Source organism: Anguilla anguilla, chromosome 13, assembly GCF_013347855.1.
Source record: "Anguilla anguilla isolate fAngAng1 chromosome 13, fAngAng1.pri, whole genome shotgun sequence".
In the NCBI taxonomy this organism is placed as follows: domain Eukaryota; kingdom Metazoa; phylum Chordata; class Actinopteri; order Anguilliformes; family Anguillidae; genus Anguilla; species Anguilla anguilla.
In genome coordinates, this window is record NC_049213.1 from 3,065,001 (window position 1) to 3,085,359 (window position 20,359).

General features: G+C 48.1%; 1 protein-coding gene across 2 annotated transcripts in view; it reads right to left on the reverse strand.

Moving 5' to 3' along the window:
• LOC118210787 (rho GTPase-activating protein 40) overlaps positions 1-20,359 on the reverse strand; it is a 43,133-nt gene that overhangs the window by 7,298 nt on the left and 15,476 nt on the right. For both annotated transcript variants that reach the window (XM_035387219.1, XM_035387218.1), the window contains exons 2-10: positions 12,779-12,975; positions 10,334-10,542; positions 9,738-9,810; positions 7,937-8,082; positions 6,060-6,225; positions 5,294-5,385; positions 4,499-4,576; positions 3,050-3,209; positions 2,162-2,244 (exon numbers count right to left, since the gene is read on the reverse strand). In XM_035387219.1, coding sequence (XP_035243110.1) covers positions 2,162-2,244; positions 3,050-3,209; positions 4,499-4,576; positions 5,294-5,385; positions 6,060-6,225; positions 7,937-8,082; positions 9,738-9,810; positions 10,334-10,542; positions 12,779-12,956 — 1,185 coding nt within the window. In that variant the 5' untranslated portion in view covers positions 12,957-12,975. The remainder of the gene's footprint in view (positions 1-2,161; positions 2,245-3,049; positions 3,210-4,498; positions 4,577-5,293; positions 5,386-6,059; positions 6,226-7,936; positions 8,083-9,737; positions 9,811-10,333; positions 10,543-12,778; positions 12,976-20,359) is intronic.

Below are 20,359 nucleotides of genomic sequence, written 5' to 3' on the forward strand. Positions count from 1 at the left end.
GGAGATAGGAGATCTATTAGATCTGGAGACAGCAGATCTCCTGTGGTCTGGAGATAGGAGATCTACTGCAGTCTGGAGATAGGAGATCTACTGTGGTCTGGAGATAGGAGATCTCCTGTGGTCTGGAGATGTAAGATCTACTGTGGTCTGGAGATAGGAGATCTCCTGTGGTCTGGAGATGTAAGATCGCCTGTGGTCTGGAGATAGGAGATCTACTGTGGTCTGGGCCCAGGAGTTCAAAACTTTATATCTCAATCAGATCCGATCAGATTTTTAAATCCCATATTTTGTGATCCAGGATCAGACAACTCAGCCAGATTTTGTCCCGGTATTTCAAAGCAATTCAGGATAGGATAATCCTGATCCAGATTCAGACTGTTCAAGATTACCAGATCCTGATTATCAGTGCTTTAAAGCACTGGATCATTCCTGAGAAAGATTATGATTTTCTAACCTTCAAATTATATATAGTATTCGGGGGGCTTTAAAGGTGCAATATGTAACTTTCTGAGTGCCAATTTTTATGGCCCTACAAATGTAAACAACCTTTACTTTTTTTAACATCATTTACTTTTTTAACAAAATTATCTTTTAGCTCGGACAGCTCTTGATACAAGGAATAGCAGTTTGAGCCATTTATTAAGAATAATATAATAAATCATATTTTGCCAAGTATATAACAGCACTTGATTTAAATCATAATAAAAAGCCACATTTTAATCAAAAACAATAAATCTAAAAGGGCAACAACAACAACAAAAATTTCACAGATCCTCTTCAATGAAAGGCAGCTCTAGAGCAGCATCTTCAAGGCGTGCTTTGATGGACTAGTGCCTATTGTTTGTAGATAATTGTTTGATGATTCAAAATTTAATTTATGATTGACATAATATTTGTTGAGATAGCTTTGTGATGATAAACTTATTATTTGGTTGAATGCACTGTTCTGAGAGGTAGGCAAGAGGCCATTGTAAATGTGACAAGAAAAAAGTCAATAAAAATTTTGCAACCATTGAGCAGACAAACAATGTATTATTTAAATTTACAAACTCTACCATCTTTTTTATATTGAAATGTATTTTTAAACGAATTGTATACTACATTTTTTCTGGTAATCCACTCTAAACCCACCCTTCTACTGGGATCAATGTAATCCAGATTTTTTGGATCAAAATGATCCCCATACTATGTTAAAGTTTTGAACCAGATTTGATCCAGATTAAAGCTAGGATTCGATTACCTGATCTGATCAGATTCTAAAGTGATCCCAATCCTGTTTTTTGGTTTTGAACTACCCATTTGCAGGATTTAATCCAATCCAATAGTTAAAATCTGATCAGATCACTTTTGAACTCCTGGGCCCTGGAGATAGGAGATCTCCTGTGGTCTGGGCCCAGGAGTTCAAAAGTGATCTGATGAGTTGTCTGATCCTGGATCACAAAATATGGGATTTCAAAATCTGATCGGATCTGATTGAGATAAAAAGTTTTGAACTCCTGGGCCCTGGAGATAGGAGATATACTGTGGTCTGGAGACAGGAGATCTTCTGTGGTCTGGAGATAGGAGATCTACTGTGGTCTGGAGATAAGAGATCTACTGTGGTTTGGAGATAAGAGATCTACTGTGGTCTGGAGATAGGATATCTACTGTGGTCTGGAGATAGGAGATCTAGTTGATCTGGAGACAGCAGATCTACTGTAGTCTGGAGATAGAAGATCTACTATGGTCTGGAGATAGGAGATCTAGTTGATCTGGAGACAGCAGATCTACTGTGGTCTGGAGATAGAAGATCTACTATGGTCTGGAGATAGGAGATCTACTGTGGTCTGGAGATAGGAGATCTACTGTAGTCTGGTCTATTGTGGTCTGAAGATGTATCTGGAAATGTTTGGCAGGAGAACGATTTTTCTGCAATGGGTGAAGCAGCATGGCCTAGTTTGACTTACCATAACTTTATGACCCAGCCTATGCTTACTGTATGAACTTATCTAATAATGTAATAACGGTTACATAATAAATATTGTACCTTATCGGACCTGTGTTTTCTCGTCATTCCAATGACCTTCGGTATGCACTTACAGTGCGTCGCTTTGGATAAAAGCATCAAATAAATGCAACGCAACGTAATGCTTCCGTCACGAGCAGGGCGGCGTCTCCGTACCTTCAGTGTGTTCCTGTTCGTCTCTGGCAGCAGGAGGACCAGCAGGTTCAGCACGTGCAGCTTCTGTTTCAGCTCTGGAATGTCTGCGTTACAGGATGGCAAGAAAACGCCAATTTAACAAAGGACCCAAAGTTCCCGCTAAACCTCAAAAAACGGAATCACTACACTCCCAGCTAAGAATTTTTGGTTCTTAAAACATTCCTGTTATGTTTGGACAAATGTTCAAACGTAAGGGGAATAAATGTCCCCAGTACAAACATTTGTGTAGTTTCAGGGATGTCCTTTGAATGTTATCTTTGAGGACGACTACGACTGAAGCCACGGGCATGGCCATCAGACTCCAGTCCTGCAGGGAGCGCTGTATCTGCGGGTTCGAGTCCAGTCCTGCAGGGGGCGCTGTATCTGCACTCCAGTTCTAAAGGGCCGCAGTGCCTGCAGGTTTAACTCCAGTCCTGGAGGGCCGCAGTGTCTGCAGGTTTAACTCCAGACCTGGAGGGCCGCAGTGCCTGCAGGTTTAACTCCAGTCCTGGAGGGCCGCAGTGCCTGCGGGTTTAACTCCAGTCCTGGAGAGTCGCAGTGCCTGCAGGTTTAACTCCAGTCCTGGAGGGCTGCAGTGCCTGCAGGTTTAACTCCAGTCCTGGAGGGCCGCAGTGTCTGCTGGTTTTTGGTGTATTTCTGCACCGGTGACTCATGGTCTTGATTGGTTAAAGGGTCCACACATTGGCTCTCAAATCTAGTCCTTAACTGGCTGCAGATTGAAAGGAAACCACAAATCCCAGCAGACACTGCAGGCCTCCAGGGCCTGGGTCTGACACCCCTGCTCTAGGAGCAGGAAGCGCTCTGTAGCCCGGAGCGAAACGCGCGTGGTGTGAAGCCCCGCCCCCTCACCGCGGACCGCGCTGAAGGCGCTGAGGTGCTCGGCGGTCAGCAGCGGGGACGGCAGCTCGCGGATGAACTTCTTGAGGAGCGCGGCGGCGTCGTTTGGGCTGACCTCGTCCCAGCTGAAGCCGCCGCTGTAGAAGGTGTTCTCCAGCTTCTGCTGCAGCACCTGCGTGGGGAAACACCAGCTTTGCCTTTCAGAGAGCCCAACACACCAGGCCAAACACACCAGGCCCAACACACCAGCCTCATGTTTCAGAAAGCCCAACAAACCAGCTTTGCGTTTCAGAAAGCCCAACACACCAGCCTCATGTTTCAGAAAGCCCAACACACCAGCCTCATGTTTCAGAAAGCCCAACACACCAGCCTCATGTTTCAGAAAGCCCAACACACCAGCCTCATGTTTCAGAAAGCCCAACACACCCGGCCCACATTCAGAAAGTCCAACACACCAGGTCTGTGTTTCAGAAAGCCCAACAAACCAGGCCCAACACACCAGCTTTGCGTTTCAGAAAGCCCAACACACCAGGCCCAACACACCAGCCTCATGTTTCAGAAAGCCCAACACACCAGGCCCAACACACCAGCTTTGCGTTTCAGAAAGCCCAACACACCCGGCCCACGTTCTGAAAGTCCAACAAACCAGGCACGCATTTCAGAAAGCCCACTGAGGCAGCCACAGCCAGGTAACAGGACGGATTACGCTCTTTAAGTATGAAGCCCTCAACATGGAGGGTCTGTGTTTTCATCTTTTTTAGATTCGCTGTGTTAACTTTAGGCTCCCAGCCGACCAGGGTCAAATTTGAAAAACTTTAACTCTACAGACACTGCTGTAGATCCCTGTATTTTAGAGAATTTTTAACCACATTTTTTTACAAAACATGTATAACCACCTGGAAAAACTTTGTCCTAAATATAGGTGAAAGGAGATTTTTATTTAACATTTTTAAGCAAATCTATTGTAATTTTGCCAGTGTGTAAAAGGTTTTTAAGTATTTCCTATAAACCCAGGTCTGGTTCTCTGCAGTTATTTTGTTCTGGGCACTGCCCTCTTGTGGTTATCACATCCAAATGCACTGTGTGTGAATGGGGACAGGGGCCTTATTTGTCAGTATCTGGTTTCAGTCAGTTTAGCTAATTACTCAGAGACAGGAGCAAATAAATCTCAAATGTCAGGAGCCGGCCGGTGTCTGCTTGTATACGGAGCTGCTTGTATGCTGTCGGAAGGGTTCTTTACACACATCTCTAACTCCAGCCCTGAAAGGCGCGGTGTGTGACACACATCGGTTACAGAGACTGCAGACCTTGTTTTCAAGGCCCAAATTGCTGATTGGACGGGGGTCGTGTAACCCATAAGACGCTGTGATGCATTGATACTGACTGCTGATTGGATGGGAGTCATGTAAACCGAAAGACACTGTGATGCTTCATGGCTGTGATGTCACGCAGGTGACTCACCTTTATCCTGGTCTGGGATCCTGGAACTCGCAAGATACCCTCAGAGTCAATACCCTTTTTCTCCAGGAAAGACAGGAGCTATGAGAGAGAGGGGGGGTAGAGAGAGAGGGAAAGAGAGGGGGAGGGAGAGAGAGAGAGGGAAAGGGGGGGGGAGAAAGTGAGAAAGAAAGAGCGCAAGAGAGTAAGAAACAGAGAGGGGGCAGGGAGAGAGGGAAAGAGTGAAAGAGAAAGCGAGTGTGTGTGAGAGAGAGTGTTTGAGAGAGAGGGGGGATACAGAGATGATGATATTTTAGACAGTCAGTGCAGCTGTATGGACATACTAAGATCTCACTCCTTGCATGTGCTCATGTACTCTCTGAGGATGAGGGTAGATATTCAGTCCTGTGGAACAGATTAGCAGGTCCCATGGGAGATGCAGAAATTGATTTATATGTGGTTCTGAATTCCCCCAGTCAGTCAGGAAATGTTTTTTTTTTTATTAGACCATGAAGATACTTTCCCAGCTTTCCTATTACAGTTTTGTTCAGTTGAATTGCGTTAGGTCAATCGTGTTATTTTTAATGAGAAAGTTAGCAAATAACAAATAAGAATTTTAACGTTCCTAACAGTGCCTTTGCATTAATCCTCCATGATGTTTTTTTCTGACTAAAAGATATCCACCAGGGGATGTTATGAGCCATTAGCTGATGTAAATTTGCACATGACACGCCTGGAAGATTTTACTGTGGCTTACTGTGATAGATCTTGATGAAAAATGAATATATTTTTGTGCTTGTGGGGATTAAGGGTGCTTACTGCCTGCAGGATGAGAGGAACAGGGGTGCTGGCCTTGATCTTCTGATCGTTCTCCAGCAGCATGGCCAGGGGAACCCCAAAAAGAGCACTATCTGTGGGCAGAGTGCTCACAGTCAGCACTCACAGTCAGCACTCACAGCACTCACAGACAGCACTCACAGCCCTCACAGACACTCAGAGACACTCACAGTCAGTACTCACAGCACTCACAGTCAGTATTCACAGTCAGCACTCACAGCACTCACAGTCAGCACTCACAGCACTCACAGTCAGCACTCACAGCACTCACAGTCAGTACTCACAGTCAGCACTCACAGCACTCACAGACAGCACTCACAGCCCTCACAGACACTCAGAGACACTCACAGTCAGTACTCACAGCACTCACAGTCAGTATTCACAGTCAGCACTCACAGCACTCACAGTCAGCACTCACAGCACTCACAGTCAGCACTCACAGCACTCACAGTCAGTATTCACAGTCAGAACTCACAGACACTCACAGTCAGCACTCACAGCACTCACAGTCAATATTCACAGTCAGCACTCACAGCACTCACAGTCAGCACTCACAATCAGTACTCACAGACACTCAGTCAGCACTCACAGACACTCACAGACACTCACAGTCAGAACTCACAGTCAGCACTCACAGATAGCACTCACAGTCTCACACACACACAAACACTCAGGCACACACACACACACACACACACATGCACACCCACACGCACACACACACACACACACACACACACACACACACCTGGGATCTTTCTCTTGCAGGTCTTCTGTCTTTTCACGTCGAGCTCCAGCAGGTCACACAGGGCCGTCATGTCGATGAGAGCCAGCTGCCTCACCTTCTTCATGTCCTGCTGAGACAGGTCCTCGACCCGGGTCACACCCAGCCGGCACTGCGGGGACACCACCCTCTGCAGGGAGGGAGGAGCCGGGGGTCAGGGGTCAGACACCACATGGTCTCGCTCACAATAAGGCCTCCTCACCTGGACTGAGCATGCACCTGGACTGGGTGCAGGCGAGGTGTATGGCGGTGTAGGGGGGTGTACGCGGGGGTGTATAGAGGGTGTAGCTGGGTGTATAGGGGGTGTAGCTGGGTGCAGGAAGGGCATAGGGGGCTGTATAGGGGTGTATGGGGGTTCAGGTGGGGTGTATGAGGGTACATGTGGGGTGTATGGGGGTGCAGGTGGGGTGTATAAGGGTGTAGGTAGGGTGTATAAGGGTGTAGGCGGGGTGTATAAGGGTACAGGTGGGGTGTATAAGGGTGTAGGTGTGGTGTATAGGGGTGCAGGTGGGGTGTATAGGGGTGCAGGTGGGGTGTATAAGGGTGTAGGTGTGGTGTATGGGGGTGCAGGTGGGGTGTATAAGGGTGTAGGTTGGGTGTATAAGGGTGTAGGTGTGGTGTATAAGGGTGTAGGTGTGGTGTATAAGGGTGTAGGCGGGGTGTATAAGGGTGTAGGCGGGGTGTATAAGGGTGTAGGCGGGGTGTATAAAGGTGTAGGTGGGATGTATAAGGGTGTAGGTGTGGTGTATAAGGGTGTAGGTGTGGTGTATAAGGGTGTAGGTGTGGTGTATAAGGGTGTAGGCGGGGTGTATAAGGGTGTAGGTGGGGTGTATAAGGGTGTAGGTGTGGTGTATAAGGGTGTAGGTGGGGTGTATAAGGGTGTAGGTGTGGTGTATAAGGGTGTAGGTGTGGTGTATAAGGGTGCAGGCGGGGTGTATAAGGGTGTAGGTGTGGTGTATAAGGGTGTAGGTGGGGTGTATAAGGGTGTAGGTGTGGTGTATAAGGGTGTAGGCGGGGTGTATAAGGGTGTAGGTGGGGTGTATTAGGGTGTAGGTGTGGTGTATATAGCAGGGTGCAGGTGTGGTGTATAGGGGTGCAGGTGGGGTGTATATAGCAGGGTGCAGGTGGGGTGTATAAGGGTGTAGGCGGGGTGTATAAGGGTGCAGGTGGGGTGTATATAGCAGGGTGTAGGTGGGGTGTATAGGGGTGCAGGCGGGGTGTATGGGGGTAAAGGTGGGGTGTATAAGGGTGTAGGTGGGGTGTATAAGGGTGTAGGTGGGGTGTATAAGGGTGTAGGTGTGGTGTATAAGGGTACAGGTGTGGTGTATAAGGGTGTAGGTGTGGTGTATAAGGGTGTAGGTGGGGTGTATAAGGGTGTAGGTGTGGTGTATAAGGGTGTAGGCGGGGTGTATTAGGGTGTAGGTGGGGTGTATAAGGGTGTAGGTGTGGTGTATAAGGGTGTAGGCGGGGTGTAGGCGGGGTGTATTAGGGTGTAGGCGGGGTGTATAGGGGTGTAGGTGTGGTGTATAAGGGTGTAGGTGGGGTGTATATAGCAGGGTGTAGGTGGGGTGTATAGGGGTGTAGGTGTGGTGTATTAGGGTGTAGGTGGGGTGTATAAGGGTGTAGGTGAGGTGTATAAGGGTGTAGGTGGGGTGTATTAGGGTGCAGGTGGGGTGTATAGGGTGTAGGTGGGGTGTATAAGGGTGCAGGCGGGGTGTATGGGGGTACAGGCGGGGTGTATAGGGGTGCAGGCGGGGTGTATGGGGGTGCAGGCGGGGTGTATAAGGGTGTAGGTGAGGTGTATAAGGGTGTAGGTGTGGTGTATAAGGGTGCAGGCTCACAGGCAGAGTCCCGTCGTCCCTCTTGCGGCGGCCGTGGTTCTGCGGCAGCTCGGCCTGTTTGAGCAGGATGACGGCCTGCTCGCAGTACGCCACGTCCGTGATGAAGATCTCCTCCTTCAGCGTCCTGCCCTGCTGATCCGTGCTCCCTGCCGGACACACACATCCCCCCGACCTTCAGCACCGTTCCCCTCTTCATCATCCTCTCTCTTCATCATCCTCTCACAGGCTATCAGCTCTCATCCAGCGCGACCCGCACGGCTAACGTAGCATCTCTGAGATTTAAAAGGGTTTTAATGCAGCACTGCACATTAAACACACCACAGCACCCACACTGAGCACCACCACCTCACCACAGAGAAGCCAGACCCCACTGAAACAGTGAAGGCCAGAAAACACTCAAAATAAGAAATACATATGGATAAAACACTCTGCTGCATATCTATCCTCAAATACGCCATTATGAAATGAATATAGAGCTCAAGGGCGGACTATCACTAAACCAGAATGCAGGCAATAGTCTTTTCATGGCAGCAAGAGATGATCCTTGTTGTAATAATGTGTGTGTGGGTAGTGATATGCAACTGTGTACATGAAGTTGGTACATTTTTTATAATGCATAAGAAATGTATCAGGAAATTAATATCAGACCTTGGGAAAATAATTGTTTTGAATAATTTATGCTTTTAGACACCACAAAAATTGCTGTAGATTACTGACAATTTTTTAAATATTCAAAATTTAATTGTTAAGATCGTTAGTAACATGTTCTGTTGAAAGTGATCTGGATCTGGAATTGTCTTTTACTCATTTTTATGAAATTTATTTCAATGTGCACTTAACATATTTCATATACATATTTGAGGTATGAAGAATTTGCATGAATGCATGTTGCATCATTTATGCGAATGCATGCTACTGCATTTATGTGAATGCATGCTACTGCATTTATGCAAATGCATGCTACTGCATTTATGTGAATGCATGCTACTGCATTTATGCGAATGCATGCTACTGCATTTATGTGAATGCATGCTACTGCATTTATGCGAATGCATGCTACTGCATTTATGTGAATGCATGCTACTGCATTTATGCGGATGCATGCTACTGCATTTATGTGAATACATGCTACTGCATTTATGTGAATACATGCTACTGCATTTATGTGAATGTACGCTACTGCATTTATGTGAATGCATGCTACTGCATTTATGTGAATGCATGCTACTGCATTTATGCGAATGCATGCTACTGCATTTATGCGAATGCATGCTACTGCATTTATGTGAATGCATGCTACTGCATTTATGTGAATGTACGCTACTGTATGCGAAAGGGAGCCACCCTTGGATGCAAAGTGGATCTCCATGGCAACAGAGTTATGCATTTCCCAATCTGAGGGTGATGTCGTTGCATCACAGAGCGGAGAAGAGTGAGGTAATAGTGTGCCTGGTGCCCAGATCGCTCCAGTGCAGAGCAGTATGAATATCAGCCTAGGACCAGCCTTGGCTTCTTAGCACATAAGAGGCGAGGTTAGGATACGGACAGGTGAAGCCTGATCTGAGATCAGTGCGTCTATTCTATGGCACTTTGACTATGGGCCCTGATTGGTTTGCCTTGTAGCTCACAGGTTAGGATGTGGAAGGGAAACCTGACGCGAGGTCAGCACTGAGACTCTGACGAGCTTTATGACCGTGGGCTGTGGTCTAGAGTCAGCTTCACGTCTAAAGCTATAACAGATGAGGGTGGGACATGGACACGGGGCAGCTGATCTGGGATCAGCCGGTGGGAGATGCTGTACCTGTCTTCCGCGCGGTCTCCATGCTGCTCTGTGGGGCCAGCTGCTCGTAGTCCTGGGATTCGGGCAGAGTCGTCTGTGTGAGAGAGCGAGCCGGTCAGCGAGCACAGGAAGGGCAGGCGCCATCTTTCCTCTCCGCGCCGTGCGGACGGAATCACAGCGAGCGGAAAGAAAGACTGCCTGTGGTCCAACATGGCCGACGGGACCGCGGTGCCGCGATTCCTATCTGAACCCGCCGGGACGAGGCCTGGCCTTTTCGGAGTAAGACGCCCAGACTGGCAGCGACAGGTCTAATCAAGGCAGCGAGGTCACATTGGGGAAACAGGCTTTCTGCTCGACCAGAGGGGCGGAACGGGGTTACCCTGCTCGTTACCGTTATCTTATCATATGCTCACAGCGCTGGAAGGTGGCCTGAGATGTGAAAGCTGATTGTTGATTGTGTTATTGTCAGTCGCTTGACCGGGACGGTAAGAAGCAAATCTGCCGGGACAGTCGGCCTGACGGTGGGGGGGCAGCGGCTCACCTGTGTGAAGATGACGTGTGCGTCGCGCGGGGGGAGGGGGGGGGGGGGGGGGGGGGGGGGGGGGTTGGCGGCTCACCTGTGTGAAGATGTCGCGGACGTCGCGGGGGGGCGGCTTGTTCCTCTTGCGCAGGGAGGAGGTGTAGGAGTCCAGGCGCCTCTGCACGGCGGCGGCCTGTGTGCGCGTCAGGGTGGACAGCAGAACGGCGCTCTCCACGTCCGCGCTGTCCTCGCTGATCAGGGGAGACAGCCCCGCCTCCTGCAGCCACTGCTCCTCCTGCTCCCCGTCTGAGGAGCAGAGTGCCGTTAGCGCACCGCGCTGCTCGCTTTACTGCGTACTGTTCACCTTAACGCATACTGTTCACCTTACTGCATACTGTTCACCTCACTACGGACTGTTCACCTTAACGCATACTGTTCACCTTACTGCATACTGTTCACCTCACTGCGGACTGTTCACCTTAACGCATACTGTTCACCTTACTGCATACTGTTCACCTTACTGTGTACTATTCACCTTACCATGTACTGTTCACCTTACTGCATACTGTTCACCTCACTGCGGACTGTTCACCTTAAAGCATACTGTTCACCTTACTGCATACTGTTCACCTCACTGCATACTGTTCACCTTAACGCATACTGTTCACCTCACTGCGGACTGTTCACCTTAACACATACTGTTCACCTTACTGCATACTGTTCACCTCACTGCATACTGTTTACCTTACTGCATACAGTTCACCTTACTGCATACTGTTCACCTCACTGCAGACTGTTCACCTTAACGCATACTGTTCACCTTACTGCATACTGTTCACCTCACTGTGTACTGTTCACCTTAATGCATACTGTTCACCTCACTGCGTACTGTTCATCTTAACGCATACTGTTCACCTTACTGTGTACAGTTTACCTTACCGTGTACTCTTCAGCTTACCGCGTACTGTTTACCTTACTGCATACTGTTCACCTTACTGTGCACTGTTCACCGCTGCACACAACCCTCCACTCTACTGTTCACCTTACCATGTACTGTTCAGCTTACTGCATACTTTTCACCTTACTGCGTACTGTTCACTTTACTGCATACTGTTCACTTTTGCTGCGTACTGTTCACCTTAACATGTACTGTTCACCTTACTGAACAGCACGCAGTAAGGTAAACAGTATGCAGTAAGGTGAAGAGTATGCAATAAGGTGGAGAGTAGAGTGAAAGTTTGTTTGCAGAGGTGAACGGTACACAGTAAGGTGAACAGTATGCAATAAGGTGAAGAGTACGCAATAAGGTGAAGAGTACGTAGTAAGGCGAACAATATGCAGTATGCTGTTCACCTTACTGCGTACTGTTCACTCAACTGTGTACTGTTTGCCTTACCGCGTACTGTGTACTATTCACCTTACCATGTACTGTTCACCTTACTGCATACAGTTCATCTTATTGTGTACTGCTCACCTTCCTGCATATTGTTCACCCTACTGTGTACTGTTCATCTTACCATGTACTGTTCATCTTACTGTGTACTGTTTGCCTTACTGTGGACAGTTCACCGCTGCACACAACCCTCCACTCTATTGTTCCTTACTGTGTACTGTTCACTTCTGAACACAACCTTCCATTCTACAGTTCACCTTACTACATACTGTTCACTGTTTAAATGTGGAAGAATGTGTGTAGATGTGGGTGAATGTAGGTGAATATGGGTAGATGTGGGGGTGAATGTGGGTAGATGTGGGTGAATGCGGGGGTGAATGTGTGCAGATGTGGATGAATGTGGGGGTGAATGTGGGTAGATGTGGATGAATGTGGGGGTGAATGTGTGTGGATGTGGGTGAATGCGGGGATGAATGTGAGTGGATGTGGGTGAATGTGGGTAGATGTAGGTGAATGCAGGGGTGAATGTGAGGGTGAATGTAGGTGAATGTGGGTAGATGTGGGTGAATGCGGGGGTAAATGCGGGTAGATGTGAGTAGATGTGGGTGAATGTGGGTGAATGTGGGTAGATGTGGGTGAATGTGGGTGAATGTAAGTAGATGTGGGTGAATGCGGGTGAATGTGAGTAGATGTGGGTAGATATGGGTGAATGTTGGTGAATGTGTGTAGATTTGGGTGAATGTGAGTAAACTTGGGTAGATGTGGGTGAATGCGAGGGTGAATGTGGGTAGATGTGGGTGAATGTAGGTGAATGTGGGGGTGAAAGTGAGTAGAATTGGGTGAATGTGAGTAGATTTGGGTAGGTCTTCTCTCTAGGGGTTTCGTCATACTTGTTCCTGGTTATGGTTATACACTTTGTTGTACGTCGCTCTGGATAAGAGCATCTGCCAAATGCCTGTAATGTAATGTATAGATGTGAGTAGATTTGGGTAGATGTGGGTGAATGCGGGTAGATGTGGGTGAATGTAGGTGAATGTGGGGGTGAAAGTAAGTAGATGTGGGTGAATGTGAGTATATGTGGGTGAATGTGGGGGTGAAAGTGAGTAGATGTGGGTGAATGTGAGGCAGGCGTGAGGCCTCTGCTCTCACCCTCAGATTGGCGGGAATCGCGGCGGCCGGCCTCTGGCTCGCTGTCGCCGCTCCCCTGGCGGATGCGCTCTACTTCGCTCCAGAAGGAGTCCAGGCACAGCTCGTCGGGGCGCTCGGGGGCCGATGCGTGCTCAGTGGAGGACTGGTCTTGGGGGCCGGCCCAGGGCTCCACGTTCATCTCGGTGGGGCTGGGGTCCCTGCAGGAGCACGGAGGGGAAGGGGGGTTTAAGGCCGGGGTTAGAGAGAGAGGCAGGAGGGAGGGAAAAAGAAGTGGAGAGAGGAAGTGAAGTTGGGAGAGAAATAAAAATCTGGACCTAATGAAAACTGGGTCCAATAGAAAGAACTGGGCCCTATAGAGAAGACTGGACCCTACAGAAAAGAATGGGCCCTATAGAAAGGACTGGACCCTATAGAAAAGACTGGGCCCTATAGAAAAGACTGGATCCTGTAGAAAAAACTGGACCCTATAGAAAACAATGGGCCCTATAGAAAGAACTGGACCCTATAGAAAAGACTGGACCCTATAGAAAAGACTGGGCCCTGTTGTGCACTTCAAGTGTAGGATTAAGGAGAAAGTACCACAAATGGCCAGTAGGTGCCGCTGCTCTTCTTTATTCACAGCTTGGCTGGAACGTTTCCTGCTAACCTCCCATCATGCAGCTCATTAATCCGACCCGGCTCTGCATTTTACGCCTGACCCCACTTAATGCATTTCTGAGTTCCGAGCCCCGAATGCCATCAGACCAGACCACACCAGGCTCGACAGGATATAAATCAGCCCTCCCGCCTCGGTCGATTATTCCATCAGCGAAACCGCGCCATATATCCTCTCCCCTCCTGACAGAACGGGTAATTTCGTCTGGCTGATAGCGATCTGAGACGTGAGGCACGGGGGGGAGGGGGAGGGGGAGGGGGGTCACACCAGACCGGTCTGTCCGCCTGGGAGACGGTGCTGTCTGCAAAGAGAGACGAAGTGCTGGAGAGAAGCGCTCTCTCACTGCTCCGGTGTGCATCCCGACACCAACCCCCCGCCCCTGCCCCTACCCCTGCCCCCACCCTTCAGCTACAACCACAATCAGGCCACCTCCTTTTGGGGGGGTCACTGACTGACAGGCGGGTGACACTGAGGAATTTGAAAATGGGTCCTAAACGCACTGAAAGGACCAAAACCGGTGCCAGACAAGAGCAGACCCCCTTCAAAGCCCTCTCAGCTCCTCAGACGCCGGTCAGCTCTGAAATACACAGAACCTCCTGGAGACGGCCGAGGACTTTCAGCGAAACACGTTAGCGAGCGAAACACACCGCCGCGTGGGAGCATGAGTCTGCTCTGAATGTTGGGGAGATACAGACATTTCCTTTACGACTGTAAGGGATTCCATTCGCGTCAAATGGTTAGAATATTTCAAATAACTGTTTGACACATGTTTTGGACATTGTGACATGCTGCTGGCCACCTGTGTATTTGTGATGAAGAATTCTGAATCACTTCAAAAACATTTAGAGCAGGGATCTCAAACTGAAATCCTGCAGGGCCACAGTGTCTGCTGGTTCTCAGTATGTTCCGGCACTAAACAGCTTCCTCAGTCATTGATTGGCTAAAGCAGCGATCTTCATTCCTGGTCCAGGAGAGCTGAAGGGTCTGCTGGTTTTTGTTTTCACCTTAATAGTAGCAACCACTTCAGACCCGAGAAAGTTAACTGTGTAATATACGGCTAATAATTGATCAGTTAAGTGCCGGGTAACAACAAAAACCAGCAGACCCTGCGGCTTGCCAGGACCAGGAATGGAGATCGCTGGGCTACAGAGTCCACACGCCTTGTTTCCAAAGCCTAAACTACAAAAACCAGCCCCACTGCAGCCCACCTGGACTGGACGGGAGTCTGAGACTGAGTGAAATGGAAGGATTTTCCTGCTATTCTACAGTCAGTTCCACAGGATGGCTATTCTGTGGCAATCAACGAAGACAAAAAAAGCAGTCAGCTTTCCTAATTCGATGCAGCCATCCAGATGCTCTGATATGCGGGCATTGTTTCAGGATTGAGGAAGGCAGTTAAGCAGGGAGAGGGGTTTCGTCAGTTTCTGTGAAAGCTAAGAAACCAGTATAATCACTTTCAAAAGGCCATCCCATAAGATTGCGCTACCATACGCCGAAGAGAATTTGGCTGAAAACACCTGCCACATTTACACTGTGATTATTGAATTAGCAGAGTACTGTTAACCATCTAAGCCAAGTCACTATGGTTCAATGAGTCATTGGTTTTATTCTACAAACTTCAGAATAATTATGTTATGTAGTGGTTAATGGAAACTAATGGATACATTTGCTATATTAGTAAACATACATATGCAAATAATAAATTCAAGGTGATCACTCATAACTTGAAAATGGCCATTAAAATGGGTAATAAGTAAAATTAATTAGTGATGTTTTTGCTAAACCACAATCATTGGTAATAAAAAAATGAGTCCACGTTTAGGTCTAGAACAGTTCCTCATGATGTGAGTTATCAGTCAAAACTATCAATCCACAGTAAATTTGTCAGACGGAATTATGCTTTATGTATTCTGACAAAGCATGTTTGATTTGCAGGTGGAAGTTATCGTTTGTTACAAATATTTGTTTGTGTAAACAACCGCAGATCAGTTCACAAGTGGTCCACACAATACACTCATATGACATCATTACTGTGCTGCAATGTGGAGCATACAGTAAGAACAGCAGTGACACTGACTCTTACACAGTGCACATTGTATATATTTCCCCAGCTTTTCCTTTCCTCTTTATACTCTTGCCAAACATTTTTTACTGCCATTTATCATATGCTATGGTTAGGGTACATCTTTTTCAATCCTTGCACACACTCATTAAAATAGGCACAGCTTCTTATTAATTACTGTTATTTTCATCGGGTTATTTCTTTTAATTTCACCACTGTATGTACAGTATTGCCCATCCCTGTATGAATTGTTGTAGCGTGTGAGAGTTCAGTCTTGTCTCGTCTTTCTTCCCTTTAAGTCCAACTGTTGTTTTTTTTTGGCCATCTGCAGAACAAATTTCCTTCTGGGATAACAACACCTGGCTGGACTTGACTTGACTTAAGTTAGGTCAGTTAACACGTTTAAATGAGACCTTCAGGGAAAGCACATTTCAGCAAAGACTAAACAGTGAGAGATAAACAAACTCTGTCCACCATCACGCCTGTACAGCCCATTTACCTCAAACGCACAAGGTCTGTGATTACCAACAGACCTACAATGTCTGTGATTACCAACAGACACACAATGTCTGTGATTACCAACAGACTCATAACATCTGTAATTACCAACAGACTCACAATGTCTGTGATTACCAACAGACTCGCGATGTCTGTGATTACCAACAGACTCATAACGTCTGTAATTACCAACAGACTCATGATGTCTGTGATTACCAACAGACTCATAACATCTGTGATTACCAACAGACTCACAATGTCTGTGATTTGATTACCAACAGACTTACGTCTGTGATTACAAACAGACTCACAATGTCTGTGATTTGATTACCAACAGACTTACGTCTGTGATTACCAACAAACTAACAATGTTTGTGATTACCAGCAAACTCACAATGTTTGTGATTATCAACAAACTCAGAAAGTCTGTGATTACCAACAAACTAACAAAGTCTGTGATTACCAGCAAACTCACAACGTCTGTGATTACAGACTCACAACGTCTGCGATTACCAACAGACTCACAACATCTGTGATTACCAACAGACTCACAACATCTGTGATTACCAACAGAGTCACAACATCTGTGATAACCAACAGACTCATGATGTCTGTGATTACCAACAGATTCACAATGTCTGTGATTACCAGCAAACTCACACTGTCTGTGATTACCAACAAACTAAAAACGTCTGTGACTACCAGCAGACTCACGATGTCTGTGAATAGCAGATGCTGGCCCTTCCTGCGGTGCGGGGTTCCAGACGCACAGAGCGGGGGAACAGGAGGAACCGGAGCAGACGCCTCGCTGACGCAGAGACTGAAGGGCCCAGAGGAGCGCAGACGGCGCCGCTGCCTCTGACGTTACGTTTTTCGTTTGAAAAGCAGCCGGTGTGCGGGAATGTGCCCCCCGGCCGGCGGGGTCCCGGGGCAGGGCGCGTGCGGCGGTACCTGGCGCTGAGGGTGGGGGCGGGCCTGGCCCGCACACTGAAGGGAAAGCGGGGGGGTCGCTTCTGGAGCCTGGTCCTTCTCATCCGGGGGTTGAAGTTGAGGAGTCTGGATGTACGCGTCCTGTGCTGGAACTCCTGCCTGCCCCCCATGGCCTGGCGATCGGGCCGCGTGCGCCAGAGGACCCTGGGATACGCGCCCTCCAGGGTGTAGCCAATCGGTGCCGCTCGCTAAGGCGCTGAGCTCAGAGTGACAGAGCAGGAAGCGGCCGAGCCGACGCCTTGCCATCGCTCGTCAGCACTTCCCACCTCCCTCAGCAGACCAGACACACCCCCAAATATCAGGCCCACGCCCCTGACCTCCGCCCCCCATACCAGAAAACTGCTCAAACGGCAAAATAAGTTCAAACAAAAACACGAAGGAAAATGGCTCAGATTCGAAACGCGAACAGCCAGACCATCACAAATGCGTCAGTTTCACACGTATGATGACAAAGCACGCTGCTTGTCCAATGGAGACAGTTTATTTTCACTTAAAGTGCTATAAGAGAGACAAACTTCAGGGATTTCATGTGCCCAGTATTGCTTAGCTGAGTGTTGAGGAGGCTCTTTCATACGCATCAGAGTGCAGACACAGAGCAGCTCTTACACTCTGCACAAGCAGTCAGCGATGAGGTCATGAGCAGCTGGTTCAGTCGGGCCCAATTCCTCCTTTCTGAAATGCTCACACGAAGGATGGCTGGAGGGCTGGGGGGTGGGGGGGGGGGCAGATACACAGGAGGAACAGGCTTTTCTGCATTGCCTATTTGTGCTCCCCCCTCTCTTCGCCATCTCTCCCCCTCTCTCCTCCATCTCTCCACCCCTCTCCTCTGTCTCCCCCCCCCCTTCCGTCTCTTCTCCTGTTTCCCCCGTCTCTCCTCCGTCTCTTCCCCTGTCTCCCCCTCTACCCCTCTCTCTCCTCCGTCTCTCCCGCTCTCTCCCCACATGCGCAGTTCCTCAGCCCTCAGGCTGGGACCACGATGAGGGTTTCTAAAAGGGGTCCCACAGACAGTGCAGAATTTTTGCATTCATCCACATGAGGACAGGTCCTGATCCAGGATCCACTTTGCATTTAACCCAATAATGATAAGGATGTACAACAGACAGGGCAAACCTGGTCCTACAGATCAGCATGCTTTCTGTGATGTGCGTGTATGTCATCTCTCTAGGTCTTTAAGTTTTAGTTCATCGGTGAAAAACCTAGATTTGTTCACAGTACCTTTCTCTCTGAGATCCAAGATAAGTTCATATTGCGCACTTGCACTGGCAGAAAAATGATACGATTATTAATTTCTTGATTCTAGTTTATTCACATGCCAACAGTGAAGGAACCAATCACAGCACAGCCCTAAACCTCAATGTAAGAGACCGATCACAGCACAGCCCTAAACCTCAGTGCAACAGACCAATCACAGGCTTAAACCTCAGTGTAAAAGACCAATCACAGCTGCCCTAAACCTCAGTGTAAAAGACCAATCACAGCACAGCCCTAAACCTCAGTGCAACAGACCTATCACAGCACAGCCCTAAACCTCAGTGAAACAGACCAATCACAGCAGCACTAAACCTCAGTGTAAGAGACCAATCACAGCACAGCACTAAACCTCAGTGTAAGAGACCAATCACAGCACAGCCCGACACTTCAGGCCCAGCAGCAAGTGCATAATCATGCTACCTGCGCTATTAACACCAAACGGGCTACAAAAGCCCTGATACACAGCAGGCAATCACTTAGGTTGCCAGGTTGGTTCCTCAGACGTTGCAGAGCTGGTGTGATCAGACACGTCTCAGTCAGGACATTTGACACAAGGCAACCCTCCAAGGAATGAAGCAGATCCCACATTCCAGCTTTACTGCGGGACCCATGGGGGGGAGGGGGGGCGTGTGCATATTTAAAAATGAACCCACCTCAAAAGAGAAGAATGCAACAGAACATGTGCTTGCAATGGAATTCACACAGCTCAAATGGAAATGTGTGTATGTGTGTTTGTGTGTGTGCGTGTGTATGTGTGTGTATGCATGTGAACGAGTGAGTGTGTGTATGTGTAAGTGTGTGTGTGTGCATGTGTGTGTGTGAGTGTGTGTGTGTGTTTTGTTTGATTTAATGTACAGTTTGAGCAGACTGTAGTGTACTCTGCATCCAACAAAACTCATGAGCTTGAAACATGTATATCATTAGACATACGTATAGCATATTCCTTCCACTCTTCAGGATGTTATAAGCTAATATTTATACTCTGCTGATTCATCCCATGGTTAGCACTGTAGCTAAAATGTAATTCTAAAACCCTGCATCAAGCTTCAACAGCTGATAGCACTTCATTTTTGCTTCTTAAATTGCAGGGAGTATTCAAATGCAGGCCTGAAAGAGCTTTAATCAATCAAGAAATAATGATTCTGAAGCACACTTCTAAAAAGAAAATGCCACAAAGCACTTAAAAACGCAGCAGTAAACTAAAGCAGCACTTAGTGGCATGCCTCACTGTTGCCATGACAGTAACCCAAAGTCACTGTAGTTCAGTTTCATCCAAATTAATCCAAAATGGTTTCAGTTTTCCTGTTCAGAGTAGGCGTGCACACACAGACGCACATACACACACACACACAGACACACAAACACACACATGCACACAAGCGTATACACACACACAAACACCCACACACGAGCGCGCGCACACACACAGGCATGCATACACAACACACACACACATGCACACAAACACACAAGCGCATACACACGCACACACACACACATGCACACAAACACACAAGTGCACACACACACACACAAATACATACACACGTGCGAGCACACACCCACACACACCCACACATACACACACACACACACCCACACATACACACACCCACACGTGTGCTCACATGCTCTCTGCTTATCTAATGGTGCCAGTGCCTAAATTATTTTACGCATATCTTCAGCCGAGTAATAATCTGATCAAAGGTACATCACCACCACAACATGATGAACAGGACAGGTACACTACAGTGTTGAGTGCTGTCATGTGTCCTTCAGCTCATGGCAACCACATCAGAGACAGCTGCACAGGACCCACTCCAGTAATGATAAAGCACCCTGGTCCAGCAGTGACACAGGGCTCAGGCAGCAGTCTCAATCCCTCGGTACTGAATTCCAACCCAAAGCCTCTTAAGTTCTCGTGAGCTCGACAGTTAAGCAGCGCGGGCTCGCGAAAGCCGTCACAAATGCTTCTGACGGAAAGCTAGCCCGCAACTTCCCTGAGGAATGTCAACGGGAAACGCCGCACAACCTTCACGGCGACCGCACGAGCCCCCGCCTTCCAGAACGTTCCCCGGCTGCATCCTCTCCGGCCGCGGTGCCCGAGGCCGGGGGCTGCAGCGGA